Source organism: Hydra vulgaris, chromosome 12, assembly GCF_038396675.1.
Source record: "Hydra vulgaris chromosome 12, alternate assembly HydraT2T_AEP".
Lineage (NCBI taxonomy): Eukaryota > Metazoa > Cnidaria > Hydrozoa > Anthoathecata > Hydridae > Hydra > Hydra vulgaris.
The window spans coordinates 8562430-8586391 of NC_088931.1; the positions used below are offsets into that span (position 1 = coordinate 8562430).

The window sequence follows — 23962 nt, forward strand, 5'->3', positions numbered from 1 at the left end:
GCATGTTTCTCTTTGTCTAGCTGCAAGCAAGATATAACAGACTGCAGCTGTTCGATTTCTGCAGTAAGTTTCGATTCGGTCGCATTCGAAGATTCAGACAATGAAAGAAGCTTTTCGTTTAACTCACGGAGCCTTTCCTTCTCCGATTCTATACAGTCCTTAAGCTTTGAAATCTCATTTGATAGCTCTGCATTCTCATTCAAATAAAGCATTTTTTCTGCACTCAACTCATGTAATAAAGACGCTTTTGACGCTAGTTCATCTTCCAGTTGTTTACAACTGTTTCTGAGGAGCAGTCTTTCATCCTCAAAATTCTCTTTAGATGCACTCAAATCAGAGAACGCAGCACTGACCTCGTTCGACTTTTCCTGCAAAATCAGTGTATATTCATGAAGGCTCACTTCGAGTGCTTGGATATGTTTCTCTTTTTCTGACAAGCTTAACTCTAAACTAGCCACATCCAAGAGTTTTGCGTTTAATTTTTTTTGTAACGTTATAATTTGTTTATCCATTTGTTGAATTTGAAGGCTTTGTTGTTTCTTTTGACAATTTAAATCAGTTATATTAGATTGTAGTTGAACAAGTTCTGATGATTGACTTATAGTAAAATTATTGATGGCACCAATAATTTGTTTATTTAACTTAGATAATCTTTCATGAGACTTTTTGTCACTTGGTATTATTGATGCCTCGTTACTGTAAGATTTATAATCTGGAAATGGGCTCGAGAGGTTTGGTTCTGTATTTTTCATAGCATAGTAAAGGGTATTGTTTTTATCAAGATCGTCTTTATCATTATTTAAGAAAAAATCGTTAAAAATGATTCCACCGAGCATGCATTTAGAGGTAACAACTTTAAATAGCTTTTCGAAATTTTCACAAGTTAAAGATGCGTCAGCAAACATCTTCATATAGGTCTCTAAATCTAAAAGAAGAGAAGAAGAAATCGAATTACAATCTCTCAAATCGGATTCTAAAGTATAAACTTTCATTTCCAAATTTACATTTAAAGACTTGATTTCATTATAGAAACTTTCCAACTGAATATATTTATTGTAAAGTGCATTATTTTCTTGTTTAAGATAATCCAACTCAGAAGAAAGGTTAAATATTTTATTACTACATCCCAACAACTCCTTACACTGATCATAATACATTAGCTTTGATTCATTAGCTAAGGAATCTGCAGCAGAGAGCATTTTAAGTAACTCAGAAAAACAAAAAAGTATGTTAGGACAGGCCTCAAAAAAATACAATTGAAAATTTTTAATTATAGTCTGAAACTCAACCTTAAATTCTAAAAAAAACTTTATAAACGATAAAGTTAAGTCTCGAGCCTTAAAGAGTGCATTAACAGAATCATTTAGCAAACCAACTTTAAATTGCAAATCTTTATCAGTTTTAGATAAACACGTTTCCGTAATACCTAACTTATCTTTTAACAAAGCAAGTTCAGATAAAGAAGATCTACACTCATCTTTAAGGTCATTCATGGCATTTCTGGTACAGTCTAAGGTAAAGAGAGTTGTGCTCAACTCAGATTTTAAATCAAGATTCAAAATATCAACATCACTTAGTTTTAGTTTGACTGCAGTCAGCTCATTCAGAGTCTCGCATAAACAAGCCTTGGTTTCAGTGAGCTCTGCAACAGCAGAGTTCAATTCTAGTTTTTGGGCTTCAACACTAGCTTTCGTGACCTTAAGTTCATTGGTAACACTGTTATTATTTGCCTCCGATTGAACTAACTGATCTTTAGTTTCGGCTAAACTCTCAGTAGTTGTTGACAACGTCTGTAGAGTGGCATTTAATTCAGATTCCTTACTTACAAGAACTGCTTGACTTTCAGTTAACTCGGCCTCGTTTCTGTCCCGCTCCAGAATAGTCTTAGATAACAAGTCTTCAGTGTCGCATAGCTTTTCTTTCAGTTCTGCGAGTAACGCGCTGCTTTCCTTTTTAAGATCACTCAATGCATTTCTGGTGCTGTCAAGAGCTGAAACAGTTGAGCTCAGCTCAGTTGTTAAATCGAGCTTCTGCATTTCGACATCTCTTAGTTTTAGTTTGACTGCAGTCAGCTCATTCAGAGTCTCGCATAAACAAGCCTTGGTTTCAGTGAGCTCTGCAACAGCAGAGTTCAATTCTAGTTTTTGGGCTTCAACACTAGCTTTCGTGACCTTAAGTTCATTGGTAACACTGTTATTATTTGCCTCCGATTGAACTAACTGATCTTTAGTTTCGGCTAAACTCTCAGTAGTTGTTGACAACGTCTGTAGAGTGGCATTTAATTCAGATTCCTTACTTACAAGAACTGCTTGACTTTCAGTTAACTCGGCCTCGTTTCTGTCCCGCTCCAGAATAGTCTTAGATAACAAGTCTTCAGTGTCGCATAGCTTTTCTTTCAGTTCTGCGAGTAACGCGCTGCTTTCCTTTTTAAGATCACTCAATGCATTTCTGGTGCTGTCAAGAGCTGAAACAGTTGAGCTCAGCTCAGTTGTTAAATCGAGCTTCTGCATTTCGACATCTCTTAGTTTTAGTTTGACTGCAGTCAGCTCATTCAGAGTCTCGCATAAACAAGCCTTGGTTTCAGTGAGCTCTGCAACAGCAGAGTTCAATTCTAGTTTTTGGGCTTCAACACTAGCTTTCGTGACCTTAAGTTCATTGGTAACACTGTTATTATTTGCCTCCGATTGAACTAACTGATCTTTAGTTTCGGCTAAACTCTCAGTAGTTGTTGACAACGTCTGTAGAGTGGCATTTAATTCAGATTCCTTACTTACAAGAACTGCTTGACTTTCAGTTAACTCGGCCTCGTTTCTGTCCCGCTCCAGAATAGTCTTAGATAACAAGTCTTCAGTGTCGCATAGCTTTTCTTTCAGTTCTGCGAGTAACGCGCTGCTTTCCTTTTTAAGATCACTCAATGCATTTCTGGTGCTGTCAAGAGCTGAAACAGTTGAGCTCAGCTCAGTTGTTAAATCGAGCTTCTGCATTTCGACATCTCTTAGTTTTAGTTTGACTGCAGTCAGCTCATTCAGAGTCTCGCATAAACAAGCCTTGGTTTCAGTGAGCTCTGCAACAGCAGAGTTCAATTCTAGTTTTTGGGCTTCAACACTAGCTTTCGTGACCTTAAGTTCATTGGTAACACTGTTATTATTTGCCTCCGATTGAACTAACTGATCTTTAGTTTCGGCTAAACTCTCAGTAGTTGTTGACAACGTCTGTAGAGTGGCATTTAATTCAGATTCCTTACTTACAAGAACTGCTTGACTTTCAGTTAACTCGGCCTCGTTTCTGTCCCGCTCCAGAATAGTCTTAGATAACAAGTCTTCAGTGTCGCATAGCTTTTCTTTCAGTTCTGCGAGTAACGCGCTGCTTTCCTTTTTAAGATCACTCAATGCATTTCTGGTGCTGTCAAGAGCTGAAACAGTTGAGCTCAGCTCAGTTGTTAAATCGAGCTTCTGCATTTCGACATCTCTTAGTTTTAGTTTGACTGCAGTCAGCTCATTCAGAGTCTCGCATAAACAAGCCTTGGTTTCAGTGAGCTCTGCAACAGCAGAGTTCAATTCTAGTTTTTGGGCTTCAACACTAGCTTTCGTGACCTTAAGTTCATTGGTAACACTGTTATTATTTGCCTCCGATTGAACTAACTGATCTTTAGTTTCGGCTAAACTCTCAGTAGTTGTTGACAACGTCTGTAGAGTGGCATTTAATTCAGATTCCTTACTTACAAGAACTGCTTGACTTTCAGTTAACTCGGCCTCGTTTCTGTCCCGCTCCAGAATAGTCTTAGATAACAAGTCTTCAGTGTCGCATAGCTTTTCTTTCAGTTCTGCGAGTAACGCGCTGCTTTCCTTTTTAAGATCACTCAATGCATTTCTGGTGCTGTCAAGAGCTGAAACAGTTGAGCTCAGCTCAGTTGTTAAATCGAGCTTCTGCATTTCGACATCTCTTAGTTTTAGTTTGACTGCAGTCAGCTCATTCAGAGTCTCGCATAAACAAGCCTTGGTTTCAGTGAGCTCTGCAACAGCAGAGTTCAATTCTAGTTTTTGGGCTTCAACACTAGCTTTCGTGACCTTAAGTTCATTGGTAACACTGTTATTATTTGCCTCCGATTGAACTAACTGATCTTTAGTTTCGGCTAAACTCTCAGTAGTTGTTGACAACGTCTGTAGAGTGGCATTTAATTCAGATTCCTTACTTACAAGAACTGCTTGACTTTCAGTTAACTCGGCCTCGTTTCTGTCCCGCTCCAGAATAGTCTTAGATAACAAGTCTTCAGTGTCGCATAGCTTTTCTTTCAGTTCTGCGAGTAACGCGCTGCTTTCCTTTTTAAGATCACTCAATGCATTTCTGGTGCTGTCAAGAGCTGAAACAGTTGAGCTCAGCTCAGTTGTTAAATCGAGCTTCTGCATTTCGACATCTCTTAGTTTTAGTTTGACTGCAGTCAGCTCATTCAGAGTCTCGCATAAACAAGCCTTGGTTTCAGTGAGCTCTGCAACAGCAGAGTTCAATTCTAGTTTTTGGGCTTCAACACTAGCTTTCGTGACCTTAAGTTCATTGGTAACACTGTTATTATTTGCCTCCGATTGAACTAACTGATCTTTAGTTTCGGCTAAACTCTCAGTAGTTGTTGACAACGTCTGTAGAGTGGCATTTAATTCAGATTCCTTACTTACAAGAACTGCTTGACTTTCAGTTAACTCGGCCTCGTTTCTGTCCCGCTCCAGAATAGTCTTAGATAACAAGTCTTCAGTGTCGCATAGCTTTTCTTTCAGTTCTGCGAGTAACGCGCTGCTTTCCTTTTTAAGATCACTCAATGCATTTCTGGTGCTGTCAAGAGCTGAAACAGTTGAGCTCAGCTCAGTTGTTAAATCGAGCTTCTGCATTTCGACATCTCTTAGTTTTAGTTTGACTGCAGTCAGCTCATTCAGAGTCTCGCATAAACAAGCCTTGGTTTCAGTGAGCTCTGCAACAGCAGAGTTCAATTCTAGTTTTTGGGCTTCAACACTAGCTTTCGTGACCTTAAGTTCATTGGTAACACTGTTATTATTTGCCTCCGATTGAACTAACTGATCTTTAGTTTCGGCTAAACTCTCAGTAGTTGTTGACAACGTCTGTAGAGTGGCATTTAATTCAGATTCCTTACTTACAAGAACTGCTTGACTTTCAGTTAACTCGGCCTCGTTTCTGTCCCGCTCCAGAATAGTCTTAGATAACAAGTCTTCAGTGTCGCATAGCTTTTCTTTCAGTTCTGCGAGTAACGCGCTGCTTTCCTTTTTAAGATCACTCAATGCATTTCTGGTGCTGTCAAGAGCTGAAACAGTTGAGCTCAGCTCAGTTGTTAAATCGAGCTTCTGCATTTCGACATCTCTTAGTTTTAGTTTGACTGCAGTCAGCTCATTCAGAGTCTCGCATAAACAAGCCTTGGTTTCAGTGAGCTCTGCAACAGCAGAGTTCAATTCTAGTTTTTGGGCTTCAACACTAGCTTTCGTGACCTTAAGTTCATTGGTAACACTGTTATTATTTGCCTCCGATTGAACTAACTGATCTTTAGTTTCGGCTAAACTCTCAGTAGTTGTTGACAACGTCTGTAGAGTGGCATTTAATTCAGATTCCTTACTTACAAGAACTGCTTGACTTTCAGTTAACTCGGCCTCGTTTCTGTCCCGCTCCAGAATAGTCTTAGATAACAAGTCTTCAGTGTCGCATAGCTTTTCTTTCAGTTCTGCGAGTAACGCGCTGCTTTCCTTTTTAAGATCACTCAATGCATTTCTGGTGCTGTCAAGAGCTGAAACAGTTGAGCTCAGCTCAGTTGTTAAATCGAGCTTCTGCATTTCGACATCTCTTAGTTTTAGTTTGACTGCAGTCAGCTCATTCAGAGTCTCGCATAAACAAGCCTTGGTTTCAGTGAGCTCTGCAACAGCAGAGTTCAATTCTAGTTTTTGGGCTTCAACACTAGCTTTCGTGACCTTAAGTTCATTGGTAACACTGTTATTATTTGCCTCCGATTGAACTAACTGATCTTTAGTTTCGGCTAAACTCTCAGTAGTTGTTGACAACGTCTGTAGAGTGGCATTTAATTCAGATTCCTTACTTACAAGAACTGCTTGACTTTCAGTTAACTCGGCCTCGTTTCTGTCCCGCTCCAGAATAGTCTTAGATAACAAGTCTTCAGTGTCGCATAGCTTTTCTTTCAGTTCTGCGAGTAACGCGCTGCTTTCCTTTTTAAGATCACTCAATGCATTTCTGGTGCTGTCAAGAGCTGAAACAGTTGAGCTCAGCTCAGTTGTTAAATCGAGCTTCTGCATTTCGACATCTCTTAGTTTTAGTTTGACTGCAGTCAGCTCATTCAGAGTCTCGCATAAACAAGCCTTGGTTTCAGTGAGCTCTGCAACAGCAGAGTTCAATTCTAGTTTTTGGGCTTCAACACTAGCTTTCGTGACCTTAAGTTCATTGGTAACACTGTTATTATTTGCCTCCGATTGAACTAACTGATCTTTAGTTTCGGCTAAACTCTCAGTAGTTGTTGACAACGTCTGTAGAGTGGCATTTAATTCAGATTCCTTACTTACAAGAACTGCTTGACTTTCAGTTAACTCGGCCTCGTTTCTGTCCCGCTCCAGAATAGTCTTAGATAACAAGTCTTCAGTGTCGCATAGCTTTTCTTTCAGTTCTGCGAGTAACGCGCTGCTTTCCTTTTTAAGATCACTCAATGCATTTCTGGTGCTGTCAAGAGCTGAAACAGTTGAGCTCAGCTCAGTTGTTAAATCGAGCTTCTGCATTTCGACATCTCTTAGTTTTAGTTTGACTGCAGTCAGCTCATTCAGAGTCTCGCATAAACAAGCCTTGGTTTCAGTGAGCTCTGCAACAGCAGAGTTCAATTCTAGTTTTTGGGCTTCAACACTAGCTTTCGTGACCTTAAGTTCATTGGTAACACTGTTATTATTTGCCTCCGATTGAACTAACTGATCTTTAGTTTCGGCTAAACTCTCAGTAGTTGTTGACAACGTCTGTAGAGTGGCATTTAATTCAGATTCCTTACTTACAAGAACTGCTTGACTTTCAGTTAACTCGGCCTCGTTTCTGTCCCGCTCCAGAATAGTCTTAGATAACAAGTCTTCAGTGTCGCATAGCTTTTCTTTCAGTTCTGCGAGTAACGCGCTGCTTTCCTTTTTAAGATCACTCAATGCATTTCTGGTGCTGTCAAGAGCTGAAACAGTTGAGCTCAGCTCAGTTGTTAAATCGAGCTTCTGCATTTCGACATCTCTTAGTTTTAGTTTGACTGCAGTCAGCTCATTCAGAGTCTCGCATAAACAAGCCTTGGTTTCAGTGAGCTCTGCAACAGCAGAGTTCAATTCTAGTTTTTGGGCTTCAACACTAGCTTTCGTGACCTTAAGTTCATTGGTAACACTGTTATTATTTGCCTCCGATTGAACTAACTGATCTTTAGTTTCGGCTAAACTCTCAGTAGTTGTTGACAACGTCTGTAGAGTGGCATTTAATTCAGATTCCTTACTTACAAGAACTGCTTGACTTTCAGTTAACTCGGCCTCGTTTCTGTCCCGCTCCAGAATAGTCTTAGATAACAAGTCTTCAGTGTCGCATAGCTTTTCTTTCAGTTCTGCGAGTAACGCGCTGCTTTCCTTTTTAAGATCACTCAATGCATTTCTGGTGCTGTCAAGAGCTGAAACAGTTGAGCTCAGCTCAGTTGTTAAATCGAGCTTCTGCATTTCGACATCTCTTAGTTTTAGTTTGACTGCAGTCAGCTCATTCAGAGTCTCGCATAAACAAGCCTTGGTTTCAGTGAGCTCTGCAACAGCAGAGTTCAATTCTAGTTTTTGGGCTTCAACACTAGCTTTCGTGACCTTAAGTTCATTGGTAACACTGTTATTATTTGCCTCCGATTGAACTAACTGATCTTTAGTTTCGGCTAAACTCTCAGTAGTTGTTGACAACGTCTGTAGAGTGGCATTTAATTCAGATTCCTTACTTACAAGAACTGCTTGACTTTCAGTTAACTCGGCCTCGTTTCTGTCCCGCTCCAGAATAGTCTTAGATAACAAGTCTTCAGTGTCGCATAGCTTTTCTTTCAGTTCTGCGAGTAACGCGCTGCTTTCCTTTTTAAGATCACTCAATGCATTTCTGGTGCTGTCAAGAGCTGAAACAGTTGAGCTCAGCTCAGTTGTTAAATCGAGCTTCTGCATTTCGACATCTCTTAGTTTTAGTTTGACTGCAGTCAGCTCATTCAGAGTCTCGCATAAACAAGCCTTGGTTTCAGTGAGCTCTGCAACAGCAGAGTTCAATTCTAGTTTTTGGGCTTCAACACTAGCTTTCGTGACCTTAAGTTCATTGGTAACACTGTTATTATTTGCCTCCGATTGAACTAACTGATCTTTAGTTTCGGCTAAACTCTCAGTAGTTGTTGACAACGTCTGTAGAGTGGCATTTAATTCAGATTCCTTACTTACAAGAACTGCTTGACTTTCAGTTAACTCGACCTCGTTTCTGTCCCGCTCCAGAATAGTCTTAGATAACAAGTCTTCAGTGTCGCATAGCTTTTCTTTCAGTTCTGCGAGTAACGCGCTGCTTTCCTTTTTAAGATCACTCAATGCATTTCTGGTGCTGTCAAGAGCTGAAACAGTTGAGCTCAGCTCAGTTGTTAAATCGAGCTTCTGCATTTCGACATCTCTTAGTTTTAGTTTGACTGCAGTCAGCTCATTCAGAGTCTCGCATAAACAAGCCTTGGTTTCAGTGAGCTCTGCAACAGCAGAGTTCAATTCTAGTTTTTGGGCTTCAACACTAGCTTTCGTGACCTTAAGTTCATTGGTAACACTGTTATTATTTGCCTCCGATTGAACTAACTGATCTTTAGTTTCGGCTAAACTCTCAGTAGTTGTTGACAACGTCTGTAGAGTGGCATTTAATTCAGATTCCTTACTTACAAGAACTGCTTGACTTTCAGTTAACTCGGCCTCGTTTCTGTCCCGCTCCAGAATAGTCTTAGATAACAAGTCTTCAGTGTCGCATAGCTTTTCTTTCAGTTCTGCGAGTAACGCGCTGCTTTCCTTTTTAAGATCACTCAATGCATTTCTGGTGCTGTCAAGAGCTGAAACAGTTGAGCTCAGCTCAGTTGTTAAATCGAGCTTCTGCATTTCGACATCTCTTAGTTTTAGTTTGACTGCAGTCAGCTCATTCAGAGTCTCGCATAAACAAGCCTTGGTTTCAGTGAGCTCTGCAACAGCAGAGTTCAATTCTAGTTTTTGGGCTTCAACACTAGCTTTCGTGACCTTAAGTTCATTGGTAACACTGTTATTATTTGCCTCCGATTGAACTAACTGATCTTTAGTTTCGGCTAAACTCTCAGTAGTTGTTGACAACGTCTGTAGAGTGGCATTTAATTCAGATTCCTTACTTACAAGAACTGCTTGACTTTCAGTTAACTCGGCCTCGTTTCTGTCCCGCTCCAGAATAGTCTTAGATAACAAGTCTTCAGTGTCGCATAGCTTTTCTTTCAGTTCTGCGAGTAACGCGCTGCTTTCCTTTTTAAGATCACTCAATGCATTTCTGGTGCTGTCAAGAGCTGAAACAGTTGAGCTCAGCTCAGTTGTTAAATCGAGCTTCTGCATTTCGACATCTCTTAGTTTTAGTTTGACTGCAGTCAGCTCATTCAGAGTCTCGCATAAACAAGCCTTGGTTTCAGTGAGCTCTGCAACAGCAGAGTTCAATTCTAGTTTTTGGGCTTCAACACTAGCTTTCGTGACCTTAAGTTCATTGGTAACACTGTTATTATTTGCCTCCGATTGAACTAACTGATCTTTAGTTTCGGCTAAACTCTCAGTAGTTGTTGACAACGTCTGTAGAGTGGCATTTAATTCAGATTCCTTACTTACAAGAACTGCTTGACTTTCAGTTAACTCGGCCTCGTTTCTGTCCCGCTCCAGAATAGTCTTAGATAACAAGTCTTCAGTGTCGCATAGCTTTTCTTTCAGTTCTGCGAGTAACGCGCTGCTTTCCTTTTTAAGATCACTCAATGCATTTCTGGTGCTGTCAAGAGCTGAAACAGTTGAGCTCAGCTCAGTTGTTAAATCGAGCTTCTGCATTTCGACATCTCTTAGTTTTAGTTTGACTGCAGTCAGCTCATTCAGAGTCTCGCATAAACAAGCCTTGGTTTCAGTGAGCTCTGCAACAGCAGAGTTCAATTCTAGTTTTTGGGCTTCAACACTAGCTTTCGTGACCTTAAGTTCATTGGTAACACTGTTATTATTTGCCTCCGATTGAACTAACTGATCTTTAGTTTCGGCTAAACTCTCAGTAGTTGTTGACAACGTCTGTAGAGTGGCATTTAATTCAGATTCCTTACTTACAAGAACTGCTTGACTTTCAGTTAACTCGGCCTCGTTTCTGTCCCGCTCCAGAATAGTCTTAGATAACAAGTCTTCAGTGTCGCATAGCTTTTCTTTCAGTTCTGCGAGTAACGCGCTGCTTTCCTTTTTAAGATCACTCAATGCATTTCTGGTGCTGTCAAGAGCTGAAACAGTTGAGCTCAGCTCAGTTGTTAAATCGAGCTTCTGCATTTCGACATCTCTTAGTTTTAGTTTGACTGCAGTCAGCTCATTCAGAGTCTCGCATAAACAAGCCTTGGTTTCAGTGAGCTCTGCAACAGCAGAGTTCAATTCTAGTTTTTGGGCTTCAACACTAGCTTTCGTGACCTTAAGTTCATTGGTAACACTGTTATTATTTGCCTCCGATTGAACTAACTGATCTTTAGTTTCGGCTAAACTCTCAGTAGTTGTTGACAACGTCTGTAGAGTGGCATTTAATTCAGATTCCTTACTTACAAGAACTGCTTGACTTTCAGTTAACTCGGCCTCGTTTCTGTCCCGCTCCAGAATAGTCTTAGATAACAAGTCTTCAGTGTCGCATAGCTTTTCTTTCAGTTCTGCGAGTAACGCGCTGCTTTCCTTTTTAAGATCACTCAATGCATTTCTGGTGCTGTCAAGAGCTGAAACAGTTGAGCTCAGCTCAGTTGTTAAATCGAGCTTCTGCATTTCGACATCTCTTAGTTTTAGTTTGACTGCAGTCAGCTCATTCAGAGTCTCGCATAAACAAGCCTTGGTTTCAGTGAGCTCTGCAACAGCAGAGTTCAATTCTAGTTTTTGGGCTTCAACACTAGCTTTCGTGACCTTAAGTTCATTGGTAACACTGTTATTATTTGCCTCCGATTGAACTAACTGATCTTTAGTTTCGGCTAAACTCTCAGTAGTTGTTGACAACGTCTGTAGAGTGGCATTTAATTCAGATTCCTTACTTACAAGAACTGCTTGACTTTCAGTTAACTCGGCCTCGTTTCTGTCCCGCTCCAGAATAGTCTTAGATAACAAGTCTTCAGTGTCGCATAGCTTTTCTTTCAGTTCTGCGAGTAACGCGCTGCTTTCCTTTTTAAGATCACTCAATGCATTTCTGGTGCTGTCAAGAGCTGAAACAGTTGAGCTCAGCTCAGTTGTTAAATCGAGCTTCTGCATTTCGACATCTCTTAGTTTTAGTTTGACTGCAGTCAGCTCATTCAGAGTCTCGCATAAACAAGCCTTGGTTTCAGTGAGCTCTGCAACAGCAGAGTTCAATTCTAGTTTTTGGGCTTCAACACTAGCTTTCGTGACCTTAAGTTCATTGGTAACACTGTTATTATTTGCCTCCGATTGAACTAACTGATCTTTAGTTTCGGCTAAACTCTCAGTAGTTGTTGACAACGTCTGTAGAGTGGCATTTAATTCAGATTCCTTACTTACAAGAACTGCTTGACTTTCAGTTAACTCGGCCTCGTTTCTGTCCCGCTCCAGAATAGTCTTAGATAACAAGTCTTCAGTGTCGCATAGCTTTTCTTTCAGTTCTGCGAGTAACGCGCTGCTTTCCTTTTTAAGATCACTCAATGCATTTCTGGTGCTGTCAAGAGCTGAAACAGTTGAGCTCAGCTCAGTTGTTAAATCGAGCTTCTGCATTTCGACATCTCTTAGTTTTAGTTTGACTGCAGTCAGCTCATTCAGAGTCTCGCATAAACAAGCCTTGGTTTCAGTGAGCTCTGCAACAGCAGAGTTCAATTCTAGTTTTTGGGCTTCAACACTAGCTTTCGTGACCTTAAGTTCATTGGTAACACTGTTATTATTTGCCTCCGATTGAACTAACTGATCTTTAGTTTCGGCTAAACTCTCAGTAGTTGTTGACAACGTCTGTAGAGTGGCATTTAATTCAGATTCCTTACTTACAAGAACTGCTTGACTTTCAATTAACTCGGCCTCGTTTCTGTCCCGCTCCAGAATAGTCTTAGATAACAAGTCTTCAGTGTCGCATAGCTTTTCTTTCAGTTCTGCGAGTAACGCGCTGCTTTCCTTTTTAAGATCACTCAATGCATTTCTGGTGCTGTCAAGAGCTGAAACAGTTGAGCCCAGCTCAGTTGTTAAATCGAGATTTTGCCTCTCTATTTTGGTTTGAATATCTTTAAAATGTTGACATTTCGCTTGATATTCAAATTGATATTTATAGGCTTCTTCTAGTGCGATAGTATGCTTCATAGTTTCCTTTTTAAATTGTATTGTATTATTTTCAATATCATACAATAAATTTTTATTTTGATTTTCAATTTTATCAATATAAATTTTGATTTTAGATAATTCTTCATTTAGGTTTAATTCTATCTTCTTTAGTAACTTGTTATTTTCTTTTTCCTTGTGCAATGTTAATAAAAGATTATCATTTTCTTTTTTTATTATTTCTTGTTCCTGACTAATTGACTTATAACAATCTAATAATTCAGCAATTTCTCTTTCATAATCTAGTCAAAAAATATTTATTTTGTGTGAATGAAATTTATATGCTTCTTCTCTTTATTATTTCTATTTTCTATAATATTTTATATTAACTTGTATTCTATTGTAATTGGTATATCTCATATATAATAGTATAATATAAAAAGCAATATATGAGTTGCAAAAGTTTATATATTTTTTATATTTTCATGTCTGTGATTTGTCAAAGAAGTAAAATAATTATATTTATTTGTTATTTCAATTAAAATAAAAATTAAAAATTGTTATAATATAAACTGCTATCTAGTGCAGATTATGTCAAATACAGTTTAAGCTAATATGTAATCAAGCTAATATGTTATTCAGTTTCTTTAACTATTACAACATACTTACCCAATATTATGTTTACCAACTATATCTAAAGCATTTTGTTAGCCTGATTTCCAACAGCCATATTATACAAGGTTAACAGTGTGTTTTATTAGGCTATTATATTAAGTAGTGTATAAATTTATAAACACTATGTTAAATATTATTTTCAAATAAGAAAAAATAAGTAAAACAAAGAAGTAATTTTTAAGTAACTCTTCATGACATTAACTTTGGAGATAAAGGGTTTTTTTATTGAAATACTACTACAAGGAATATTACCACTCATGTTTTTTTCTTTCTTTCTTTTTAACTAATTTACTCCTAACAAGACTAGAAGCAACCACTATTTACAGGGTTATTAATAATTTTATATCAGTTTATTAATAATTAAATACCAGTTTATTAATAATTATAATCAGTTTATTAATAATTGTATAGCAATTTATTAATAATTGTATAGTATTTGTATATAATTTAATTTTTTTTAAATAAATGATATATTAATCCATTAATACCACGTTATTCTATCAGAAAATCATTATTATTTTAAATAAATTTTTGGTTATTTTGGCTCCATGGAAAATAATTTTAATGAAAGTGAACCTGTCAGAAATATAAGAAGGAAAAAAAGAGTACCAATTTCATCTACATTAATCAAACAAACAAAAATGAGAGTGGACAGAGGGGAAAGTATAGCTAAAATCGCCAATGCTACTGATTTTAGAGTATCCAAAATCAGTAGAAAATGGCAGGCTATAATATCAAATAAGAATAATCTTAGTAATTGTTTTAACCTACTACAGAAAAGTGGCCCCAAGCAAAGCTCCATTTTTCATGCTATGATATTGTTATCTGAATGTGTTTAAGACAACAATTGACTTATGCAGGGTGGAATGGCCAGAAGGCTTCAAGAAAATGGAATAACCATATCCCAACCATCTGTATCTTGTTACCTTAAGAAGCTTGAAATTACAAAAAAAAGATTAAGAAAGGTCTCTGATGTCACCTGTTCACCAAGAATAATTATTGAGAGAAAAGGTTATTCTATTCGATATTGAAATATTGACTATTCTCAAATGTTATTCTTGGATGAAACTGGGTTCAATTTTCATTCAAGACCAAATTTCGGATATTTACCTAAAAACACTCATTTACAACTGTTCCTGCAAATAAGAGACACAATATCAGTCTACTTGCATTAATATCAGTCAGAGCCATCTTAAAACATTCAATTATTGAAGGACGTTTCAACACTGAAATTTTCTTAGAACTTCACAAGCAATGCCATGAAGCAAGATTGTTTGAAAATAAAATTCTTATCATGGACAACATAAGATTTTATAAATCAGGACTGATAATTCAATTTTTCAGGGATAAGAATATCAGATACGGATATCTGCCCCCATATTCTCCCCAGTTAAATCTTATAAAGAAATATTTTCATGTTTAAAGAACAGATATTACAAATTACGTCCATATCTAGAAACTAAAGGAGATATTATTCAACACATTAATACTGTAATAAAAGATATGAATGAAAATGTTGATTTTATGGCGTTTTATCAACATATGAAGCATTATCTTGATTTTGCTTTTATAGGACAAGAATTTAAATAAAAACTTAACATTTAACAACACTTTTTATATTTATTTTACTGGATGTATTTTTTATTTTAACTAAGAAAGGTAATTTATGAATTATATATAATTGTAAACAACCTGCTATATAATTATTAATAAACTGATATATAATTTTTAATAAACTGCCTTATAACTAAGAAACTGATAGATAATCATTAATAAACTGATATATAATTATTAATAAATCGCTATATAATTATTAAGAACCCTGTAAGTGGGGAGTTACCAGAAAGCAAAGAATATTGTTAAAGAACAAAAAATTGGTTGACAGAAGACTTGAAAAAGTGTAAACTGTAAGAGTCAGGAAAAGATGAAGATGGGAGAGAGTTCCAAAGCTAAAAAAATTGATGTGCAAAAAAAATAGATGAATAAAAGTTTTTAGAACATTTACGGAAGGATGCTGTAAAATATGAAACTCTGCTAAATGATTAATCAAGTGAACTGATAATATGAATTGACTTGATTAGTCAAGTGAGAATGAGTTTTGATTGCAACTAAGCAATTATGATTTGTGGAAAAGAGAAAGAGATGCAACCTTACAATAATGGGACAGTGGCTCAAGCTTGGCAGGTTCAACTTTGCTTACAATACATTTTTAGATCTTGTCTAAAAGAAGAAGAGCATCATTAGAAAAACCAACCCAAATATGACAACAGTATTCCATAGAGACAAAGAAGAGATTTGTAGAGGGAAAGAATGGGATCAAGAGTAAGGAAATAGCAAGTACCATGAAGATAGAAAACTTTAGCAAATGCTAACTTTGCAATGTATTGTATTGTATTCTTTTGATTTATATGATAACTTGATAAGACATAAAGTAGAGGACTCAGTAAGAGTGCCACTTTTCATTAGTAAAGGAATGCCAACAACACTGTGATAATTGCTAGAAGAAAATAACTGGTTTTATTTTGGATTGAATTTCATCAGCAATTTCAAGGTGTCTCAAAAGAGAGATCACACACAAAATCAGCTGCCTGTTCTAAGCATCAGAAAGTGATGACATTTGGTCAAGAATAGAGTACATATTTGTGTTGTCAGCTAATAGAGGCACTTTAGAAGTAAGATTGCTAAAGATCATTAAAATTTATATATATATATATATTTATGTTAGAAAGAAACAATTAAATAATCTGAAAAACTTTCTCAAACACACACTATGTAGGAAACTTATGAAAGCTTGTTAATAGAAGTTTGTTAAATAAAAATTCAAACATTTTGATAATAATGGAGAGAGTTAGGAATTAGAGGTGTAAGGATGTTCTCTAGAGTTTTTAAAAATTGAAACAACAGATACCACGCATGTCAGTTGAGCATTTTTTAAATAGTTAGGAGATTATTAAAGAGAATACAGGAGAAGACATTTGTAAGACTATGACAGAAATGTTATCTGGGTCACAAGCTGAAGAAGAATTTAGGAAACTTTACCAAATTAACTTGAAATTGATAAGAAGGAATAAAAGCTTCCATGCCTACCTGAATCCAGGAGATTATTTAGGATAGGCAATCATCAGCAGAGAGGTGAAAGACACTAGCCTAAAGACTGTCAAGATTAAAATCATAAAAATAAAAGTGATTCTGATGCAGAAGTACAAAATAAAAGCTTTGGTGAGATTATAGCATGATCTGAATCACCTAAATAAAAACTTGAAAAAACTGTGCACTAGCTTGGCTCAGAGACAAGAAACAAATCAAGCAGTGAAGGTAAAAGATTAGGTTTGTCTGGAAAATGAGTCACAAAGTTAACTATTTGAGTAAGAGATTGAGAAATACAAAAGTTATGAGATTTAGTGCCAGCAGATTAGTAGTGTTAAAGTCAAGCCATTCATTGTGATGAGCATTAAAGTTACCAATAACAACAATATTAGCTGATAGACAAAGAGGCTTGGTCAATTTGATCAGAAATAATAGGTGAATTGATAAACAGGTATATACTCAGGCCAAGCATGTGTCTATTGGATTCTTTGCAAATTAATAATGATAGCTATCAACACTGAGATCCAAAGATGAAACAACCAAGTTCAAATTAGTCTAAAAAAAGCTAGTAAGCCTGGCTAATTTAGCTAAGGTAAGATTCAATGGATAAGAAGTTATTTTGAAGACTACAAATATTTAAAAAGGTAGATTGAAACAATTAAGTGGTGATATACAAATATTTTATATGCAACACACAAGGCAAATAGCCTTACATGCTTTGTGTATTAAATATACAATATTTGCTTTATTTAGAAAGTAAAGTATCAATTTTCATCAAATTCTTTATCGCAATTAAAATATAAAATATGTAAAAACAAAGAAAATAGTTTATCCATATTTTCCAGAATTTCAAAAAAACCCTAGGATAATACTATCAATAAAGTATTTTCATTTCTTTTTATTTTAAATAAAAACCTGTTTCATTTAAACATTTTTATTCTATAAATGGTCTGTATCAGTAAGATATTTTTTTAAAAAATATAAAAATAATACTACCCAAAACACAATGCAACTGAGAATAATACTACCCACAACACAATGCAACTGTGAATAATACTACACACAACACAATGCAACTGTAAATAATACTACCCAAATCACAATGCAACTGAGAATAATACTATCCACAACACAATGCAACTGTGAAAGCGTATAATGAAGCTTCTAAAATTATATATTCATAATTTATATATTCATGAAATAAGACTTATTTAATCAAAAATCATGAATATGAAAAAACTTCTGAAATTAAGAATCTGGAAAAAAAGCTAATCAAAACTTAATTTCAACAAGAGCCAAATTGAATAAAGATATTTCAGTTTTCTACAATAACACTTGATAAAATTAAGATCATCTGGAGCATAATATTGATTGTTACCATTTCCACTGCCAATACCTGATTGTGAAAATGATGCTTGCAGCATTTTACTTGCTGTTTACAGTATTGTCAATAATAAAGCATTCAACTGTTATATAATTATTTTATCAGTAAAATTGTTTAATTTGTAGAATTAACTATTTATTAATACGTAATTGAGAAAAATTTATAATAAAAATATGAAGAAAATAATTAGTTGATAATGTTTATGATGAAATTTTTAAATACCATGAAACTATATTGCTTAATACAATATAATTCATTGTATTTAAAAACTTCATCATAAACGTTATCAACTAATAATATTTGCAACACAAATAAAACATGTAAACACCAAAATATTTGTTAAGAGCAAGCAACATTAGCTTACCATTTTTTATCTTTCTTATTTCAATATTTTTCAAGTTAACTTCTTCAATTAACTGCTGATTTTTACAGGATTCATTTTCTTTAATTATAGAATTGAGTTTGTCTAGTTTTTCAACCAATAAATCAATTTGTTCTTTCTTTAAGGAAAAAAAAATGTCAGCAAAAAATTTATTACAAAAAAATTAACTAAAAGTTGTTACAAACTTTACTCATTTACTAATGTGAATTTTTGCTAAAAAAATTACCTTGGCTACTAATTCATTTTCTAACTGAATAACTTTGAAATCCATATTTTTTTCTTTGGAAAGCAAAAGTTCTTTTTCAGTATCAGCATTGCTCAACATTAATCTAATAATTATTAATTAAGCATTATAAATATTCATTCAATAATTGTAACTTGACATTTTAAACGAATATTTTTGGTTAATTATATTGATAGAAATTAAAAACATGAACAAGAATATACATCAAATATGTATAAAATAGATGAACCAGAATATACTTCGAATATCTTTGTATAAAATAGTTTATATATATATAGTAGACTCCTGTTAACTCCAATGGAATATTGTCTGACTTAACAAATATTTCAATTTATACTTAATTTGGATATAGACATTTTGAAATGTCACACTTATTAAATTTTAAAAAAAAGTTTACTGAACTGAACTGAATGTCAAAGGTTCTTTAATATATAAATACATATAGAAAAATTCTTTTTATGTGAAATATAGAATAGCACATAGTATATAATATTTTATAAATCTTTGTAAAAGAAATAACGAAAAATAAAATAAAAATAACTGAAACTAAAATAAAAAAACTAAAACTAAAACTTAACTAAAATAAAAAATAAACTATAACAGTAAGATTATCTAAATTACGTTTGGCATAAATAACTTTGAATCATTTATCTTTACTAATGTTTTTATAATATAATATTATCCGAAACCTTTTTTAAATTAAGTAACAACTTACTTCTAACAATTGTTTAACGAATGCGCACATTTAAAAGTAAAAAAAAAAGATTCTTAACAATTCTTCACAGTAACGAAACAAAAGAAAAAATAAATAAATTGTTTATTTAAAAAGGTGATATAATTTTTTTTTATTTAAAGACATTTATAATAAAAATTACATACTTATATAAATATAAAAAAATTTATATATTATTCATTAAAATTTTTATAAAGAATGATTAGCAGTGATTTGTTACTTTATTTAAATGTGTTTCAATAAAATAAAAACATAAGTTAAAATCAAAGTTATTTAATTCAAACAGCTTTCAAAAAATTCTTTTTTTTTCTTCTCAACAAAAAACTTCTACTTTTCGAGTTAATTTAATGATTCTTATATAAAGTTTATTAAAGAGACCATCACTGTTTAAAGTCGTCGCTTATAAAATTTAAATTTTTTTTTTATAATTTTTGCTTTTTTTTATCTCACTTATAAATCTTATATAATTAAATATCATAAATAAAAATTTATACAACTTTCAATGATACTTTAATTAAAATCATTAGATACTTTATTTTAAAAACTGTTAAAACACAGTTTTTAACCACAGTTAAAAACTGTGGTTAAATTGTCAAAACAAAATTTTATTTGTGTGGTCATATAAAGACTTGAAATCGCATGCCTTCCTGGCCAAGCCTGTATAATATATGTTTTATACTATAAAAGAATTTAAAGTTCTCAGTTAAAATTCTCCTATATAATTCTTACAAATAGAAATTAGCTAATAGTATCAAAAATGTTTAGTTTATTAAACCATATTAAACGCAGTTATCTAACTTTTGAAGTTTTTAACCTTTTATTATATTTTATATATACACAATGCAGTAGTGATTAAAGCACTTGCTTCCTAAACATTTTAAATAAATTTTTCTCAGTTCAGAGTTCAATCCCCATTAAATTTCTGGTAGTATCACACTTAACTTGTTTATCTGTGCAGCAGCTTTGTAAAGAGTCATTTCAGAGATAAAATGCTGAGAGAGGATTTATTATTTATATTATAGGATTATATTTATATTATACAAGCTTTCTCAGGAGACATGCGCGCTTGCACACCTTATATGACCTTTTTTTTTTTTTTTTACAACACCGCCACAACTCCTTGCATTTTTTAAGCTAGTGCATTTAAAAAATGTTCTGAATAAACTTAAACTAAAATTTAAAATAAACAAACTATAAACTGGAAAGAGAAAAATTAAAAAAAAAAACTGAACTAAAAAATAGAAATCTTAACAAATGATAAAATGAATAAAAATAAAAGCATAAAATTATTATATGTTTTTATTTTAATTTAAAAGTGTTTCGCTACCAAAAATTTAAGAAAAATCAAAGATTCAAAGTTATTTAACCCAAGTTTAATTACTTTGAAACTTAATTTTTTTAAACTTGAAACTTTAATGTTTTCTTATGTCTACAAAGCAAATCAAACATTTAAAAAAAATCTGTTAGTAAGATTTGAACCCTTATCCAATGATGATATAACAGTTCGCATCTCATGACTTTAATCAACCTATTAATTAATCATTATATTAATGATAATTATTAATTAATTATTATTAATTAATCAACCTATGCGCTACATCAACAAGACATCAACAAGAAAAAGTTATTAGTTTTGAACTATAAATTAAAATGCTTTTAAATTAAATAAGTTTGAAGTATTAATTGAGACACTTCTAAAATAAAAAATATATTAGTTTTATGCTTTAATTTTCTCTGGTTTATCCTTAATTTATTTTAGCATTAGTTAAGTTTCTTTCTCTTTTCAGTTCATGGTTTGTTTATGCTTAATTTTTTCTTTAAATTAGTTAAGTTTTTTAGTGCATTTTTTAAATCATCCAAATTATCAATATATGCAAAAAAACCATAGCCAAGTTGTCAAAAAAAGATATTGAATGCATGGTCATATAAGCCATGCGACTGCACATTTCCTGACACGTGCAGTCGCACTTATATGAGTTTATTAAAAAAAATTATAAAATAAGTTGCTCTCTTGACTTTAGTGACCCATGCAGTCTTGGAAAGCTGAATACAGTAATATATGTATACATACATACATACATACATACATACATACATACATACATACATACATACATACATACATACATACATACATACATACATACATATATATATATATATATATATCTAAGCAAAAGTCTAACTTATTAGTCAGGTCTATGGACCACATGGTCAGGCATTTGGTCATCATAATCATCCTGCTACTGGTAAACATGTAAAACAGTGCAACCTGCTACTTTTTCTGCTGCCTTGCAGGATTCACTTTTTAAGCAAAGGCTTAAAGAAGTGCACTTCCTGCAATCAGTACTATCTAATATCTGTCATGTCTATAGTCACATCTATTTTTGTCTATTATAAAGTTGAAGGTATCTTAGTTATTGTGTAAGCTCACCCATAATTTACTATATATGTAAGTTTGTGTCCTGTATGAATCTCTAGCACAGTGTATGAATCTCTAGCACAGTGTATGAATCTTTGGTGTAGTGTTAGCTTAGTTACCAACTCGTGACTACAACTATAACATAAACTTACATTAATTTCTAGTATTCATTAAAATGTAATGTTTTTCCTAATGCATTTACGAAATATCTCATTCAATGTTTTAAAGTAATGCTTACAGAAGTAACTTTTTGCAACAGCTTTAGGTCAGGTTCAGGATCATCACAACCACCCTGCTATCAGTAACATGTAATCCAGCCTATCTGTACCATGTCCTGCTGCTTTGCAGGATTTGCTTTTCTAGGCAAAGATTAGGAGAAAAAAACTCTGACTTGAAATTCCCCTGCCTGGGGTTTTTGGGTGAGTAACAATGGTGTCAAAAAAATAATCATCTTGAGCAGATAACTTCAAGATACAACCTCAAGCTGTCTCGTAAAAGGCTTCCTAGGAAAAGACTTCAGGGGTAAGCAGAATAATTCTGTTGATCAGAAACACATACCTCCTTCATTTATTAGGTTGGCATAGATGTAAACCTAATAAATGAAAGAGGGATAATGAATGATAGATCTTCTTGACTCTACTCATAGATTTTTGCTTGTACCTTTTTGCTAGTGGTTATGCAACCCTTTCTGTTATCTCTTAATGATGGTACAGCTCTAAAACTTAGTTTACTGGTTCTAAGGCCAGCTAGTAGTAAGGTTTCCCAAACTCTATGGTAGCTCTGAGAGAGGCTGATTCCATCAACAGCTGTAAAATATCAGTGTATTAACGGTCCTAGGTTGTGCATGGATAATGTCTTTGTTAGTAATTTAGTGTGAATTATCAAAGCCACAAAAAGGACAACTAAGTTATGAGGTAATTAGCAGGACTGAGACAACTGCATAGCAATTGCAATCCTTTGACTATTCTTTTATGTGCTTCCACTTAGCACCTCGTCAACTCAATTACTTTTCTCTTAGTTCCTTATTGATCTTCTTATTCTTAAGATTATACTCTTTTAAATGTAATTTCGAATTGAATTAACCACGCCTTTTCTCTATATCTCTCTACCAATATTATTGTTATAGGTGACTTTAATGCTCATCACACTAAATGGCTTGGCTCTAACACCACTGACCCTGCCAGCATGAAAAGCTCCTAATTTCTGTACTTCTCAACCTCTTACTTAGATAGTTAACTTTGTGACTCATTTTCTAGACAACCCTAATCCCTTACCATTACTCTTTGATTTATGTCTCATTTCTGACCCTAGCTTGTATTCATTTTTCCTTGCTCTTCTTTAGGTAGTTCTGACCATGCAATGATCTCTAAATATCTTTTATCTCATACTTTTTTGAACTCATTACTTTCTTGTGCAGCTGCTATATCTAATCATAATTATTTTTTTCATCTTTTTCAAAAGAACAACTCTCTTGAATACAAACACCTTTTTGTTATTGTAAGCAATCAATTTAAAAAGATGCTGTTTGATGCTAAGCTCTATTATTCCCAGATTTTTAAATCTTGTATCTTATCTCAGAAGGCTCAAGGGACTTTTAGAAAATCTTCAACAGTGCTTTTAACAATAGTAAGTTAAACATCCCATATCTCTAACTCATGGGCTTGATCCAAGGATAAGGCGGAAGATATTCAAACTTTAATTAAGCAAAACAAAAAGCTGGCAATGACGTTAAGTGGCATGGACACCAAAGATATGACTGTATCTTTAAGCCTAACAGAGACAAATGACTAAGAACAGCCCAAAAAAATAAAAAAACATTTATATTAGGCAATACTAATAGCTCATATTGAAAGTAAAACAATGATAACAATTATAATGATGATGATGATGATGATGACGATGATGATGATGATGATGATGATGATGATGATGATGATGATGATGATGATGATGATGATGATGATGATGATGATGATGATGATGATGATGATGATGATGATGATGATGTTTATGATGATGATGGGAGCATAGTAAAATTTCAAAATTTTAAACCAATTTTGTTTAAAATAGTATGACATAGACTTACTTTGCAGATTTAACTTCCTCATTTAACTTGTTTATTTCATTAATCATTTCTTTTTTGCTAACGTCATGAGAAGATTTTAATACATCTATTTGGGATAACACTTGATTGAATCGTTGCTTTTCTGCAGCTAGCAAGTTTTCAAATCTAGTATTATTTTCTTGAAAATTATCACGCTCCTAAAAAGCAAAGTTTTATTAAACTTGTAATAAATAGTAGTAAATAGTGTAATAAAATAATAACAATAAACATGAAATGGTCGACATATAAATTATGTTGAAGATTTTAAGTAAAAAACTTATCATGCCTCTGATAGTGCAATGATTAACTTTTTTCATTATTCAATTTAATAAAGTAACAGGATAGGGCTCACCCATATCATAAAATAGGTTTTAGTGTTGACAAATTTGGATCTTGTAGCTCTAGTAAATATT

At 33.9% G+C, this 23962-nt stretch overlaps 1 protein-coding gene across 1 annotated transcript in view; it reads right to left on the reverse strand.

Annotated features, from left to right (window-relative positions):
• Positions 1–23962, reverse strand: part of LOC100212328 (muscle-specific protein 300 kDa) — a 97955-nt gene that overhangs the window by 34475 nt on the left and 39518 nt on the right. Inside the window, 4 exon segments of the mRNA XM_065811562.1 lie at positions 39–12820; positions 18029–18164; positions 18273–18375; positions 23532–23707. Of these exon segments, the coding sequence (XP_065667634.1) occupies positions 39–12820; positions 18029–18164; positions 18273–18375; positions 23532–23707 (13197 nt within the window).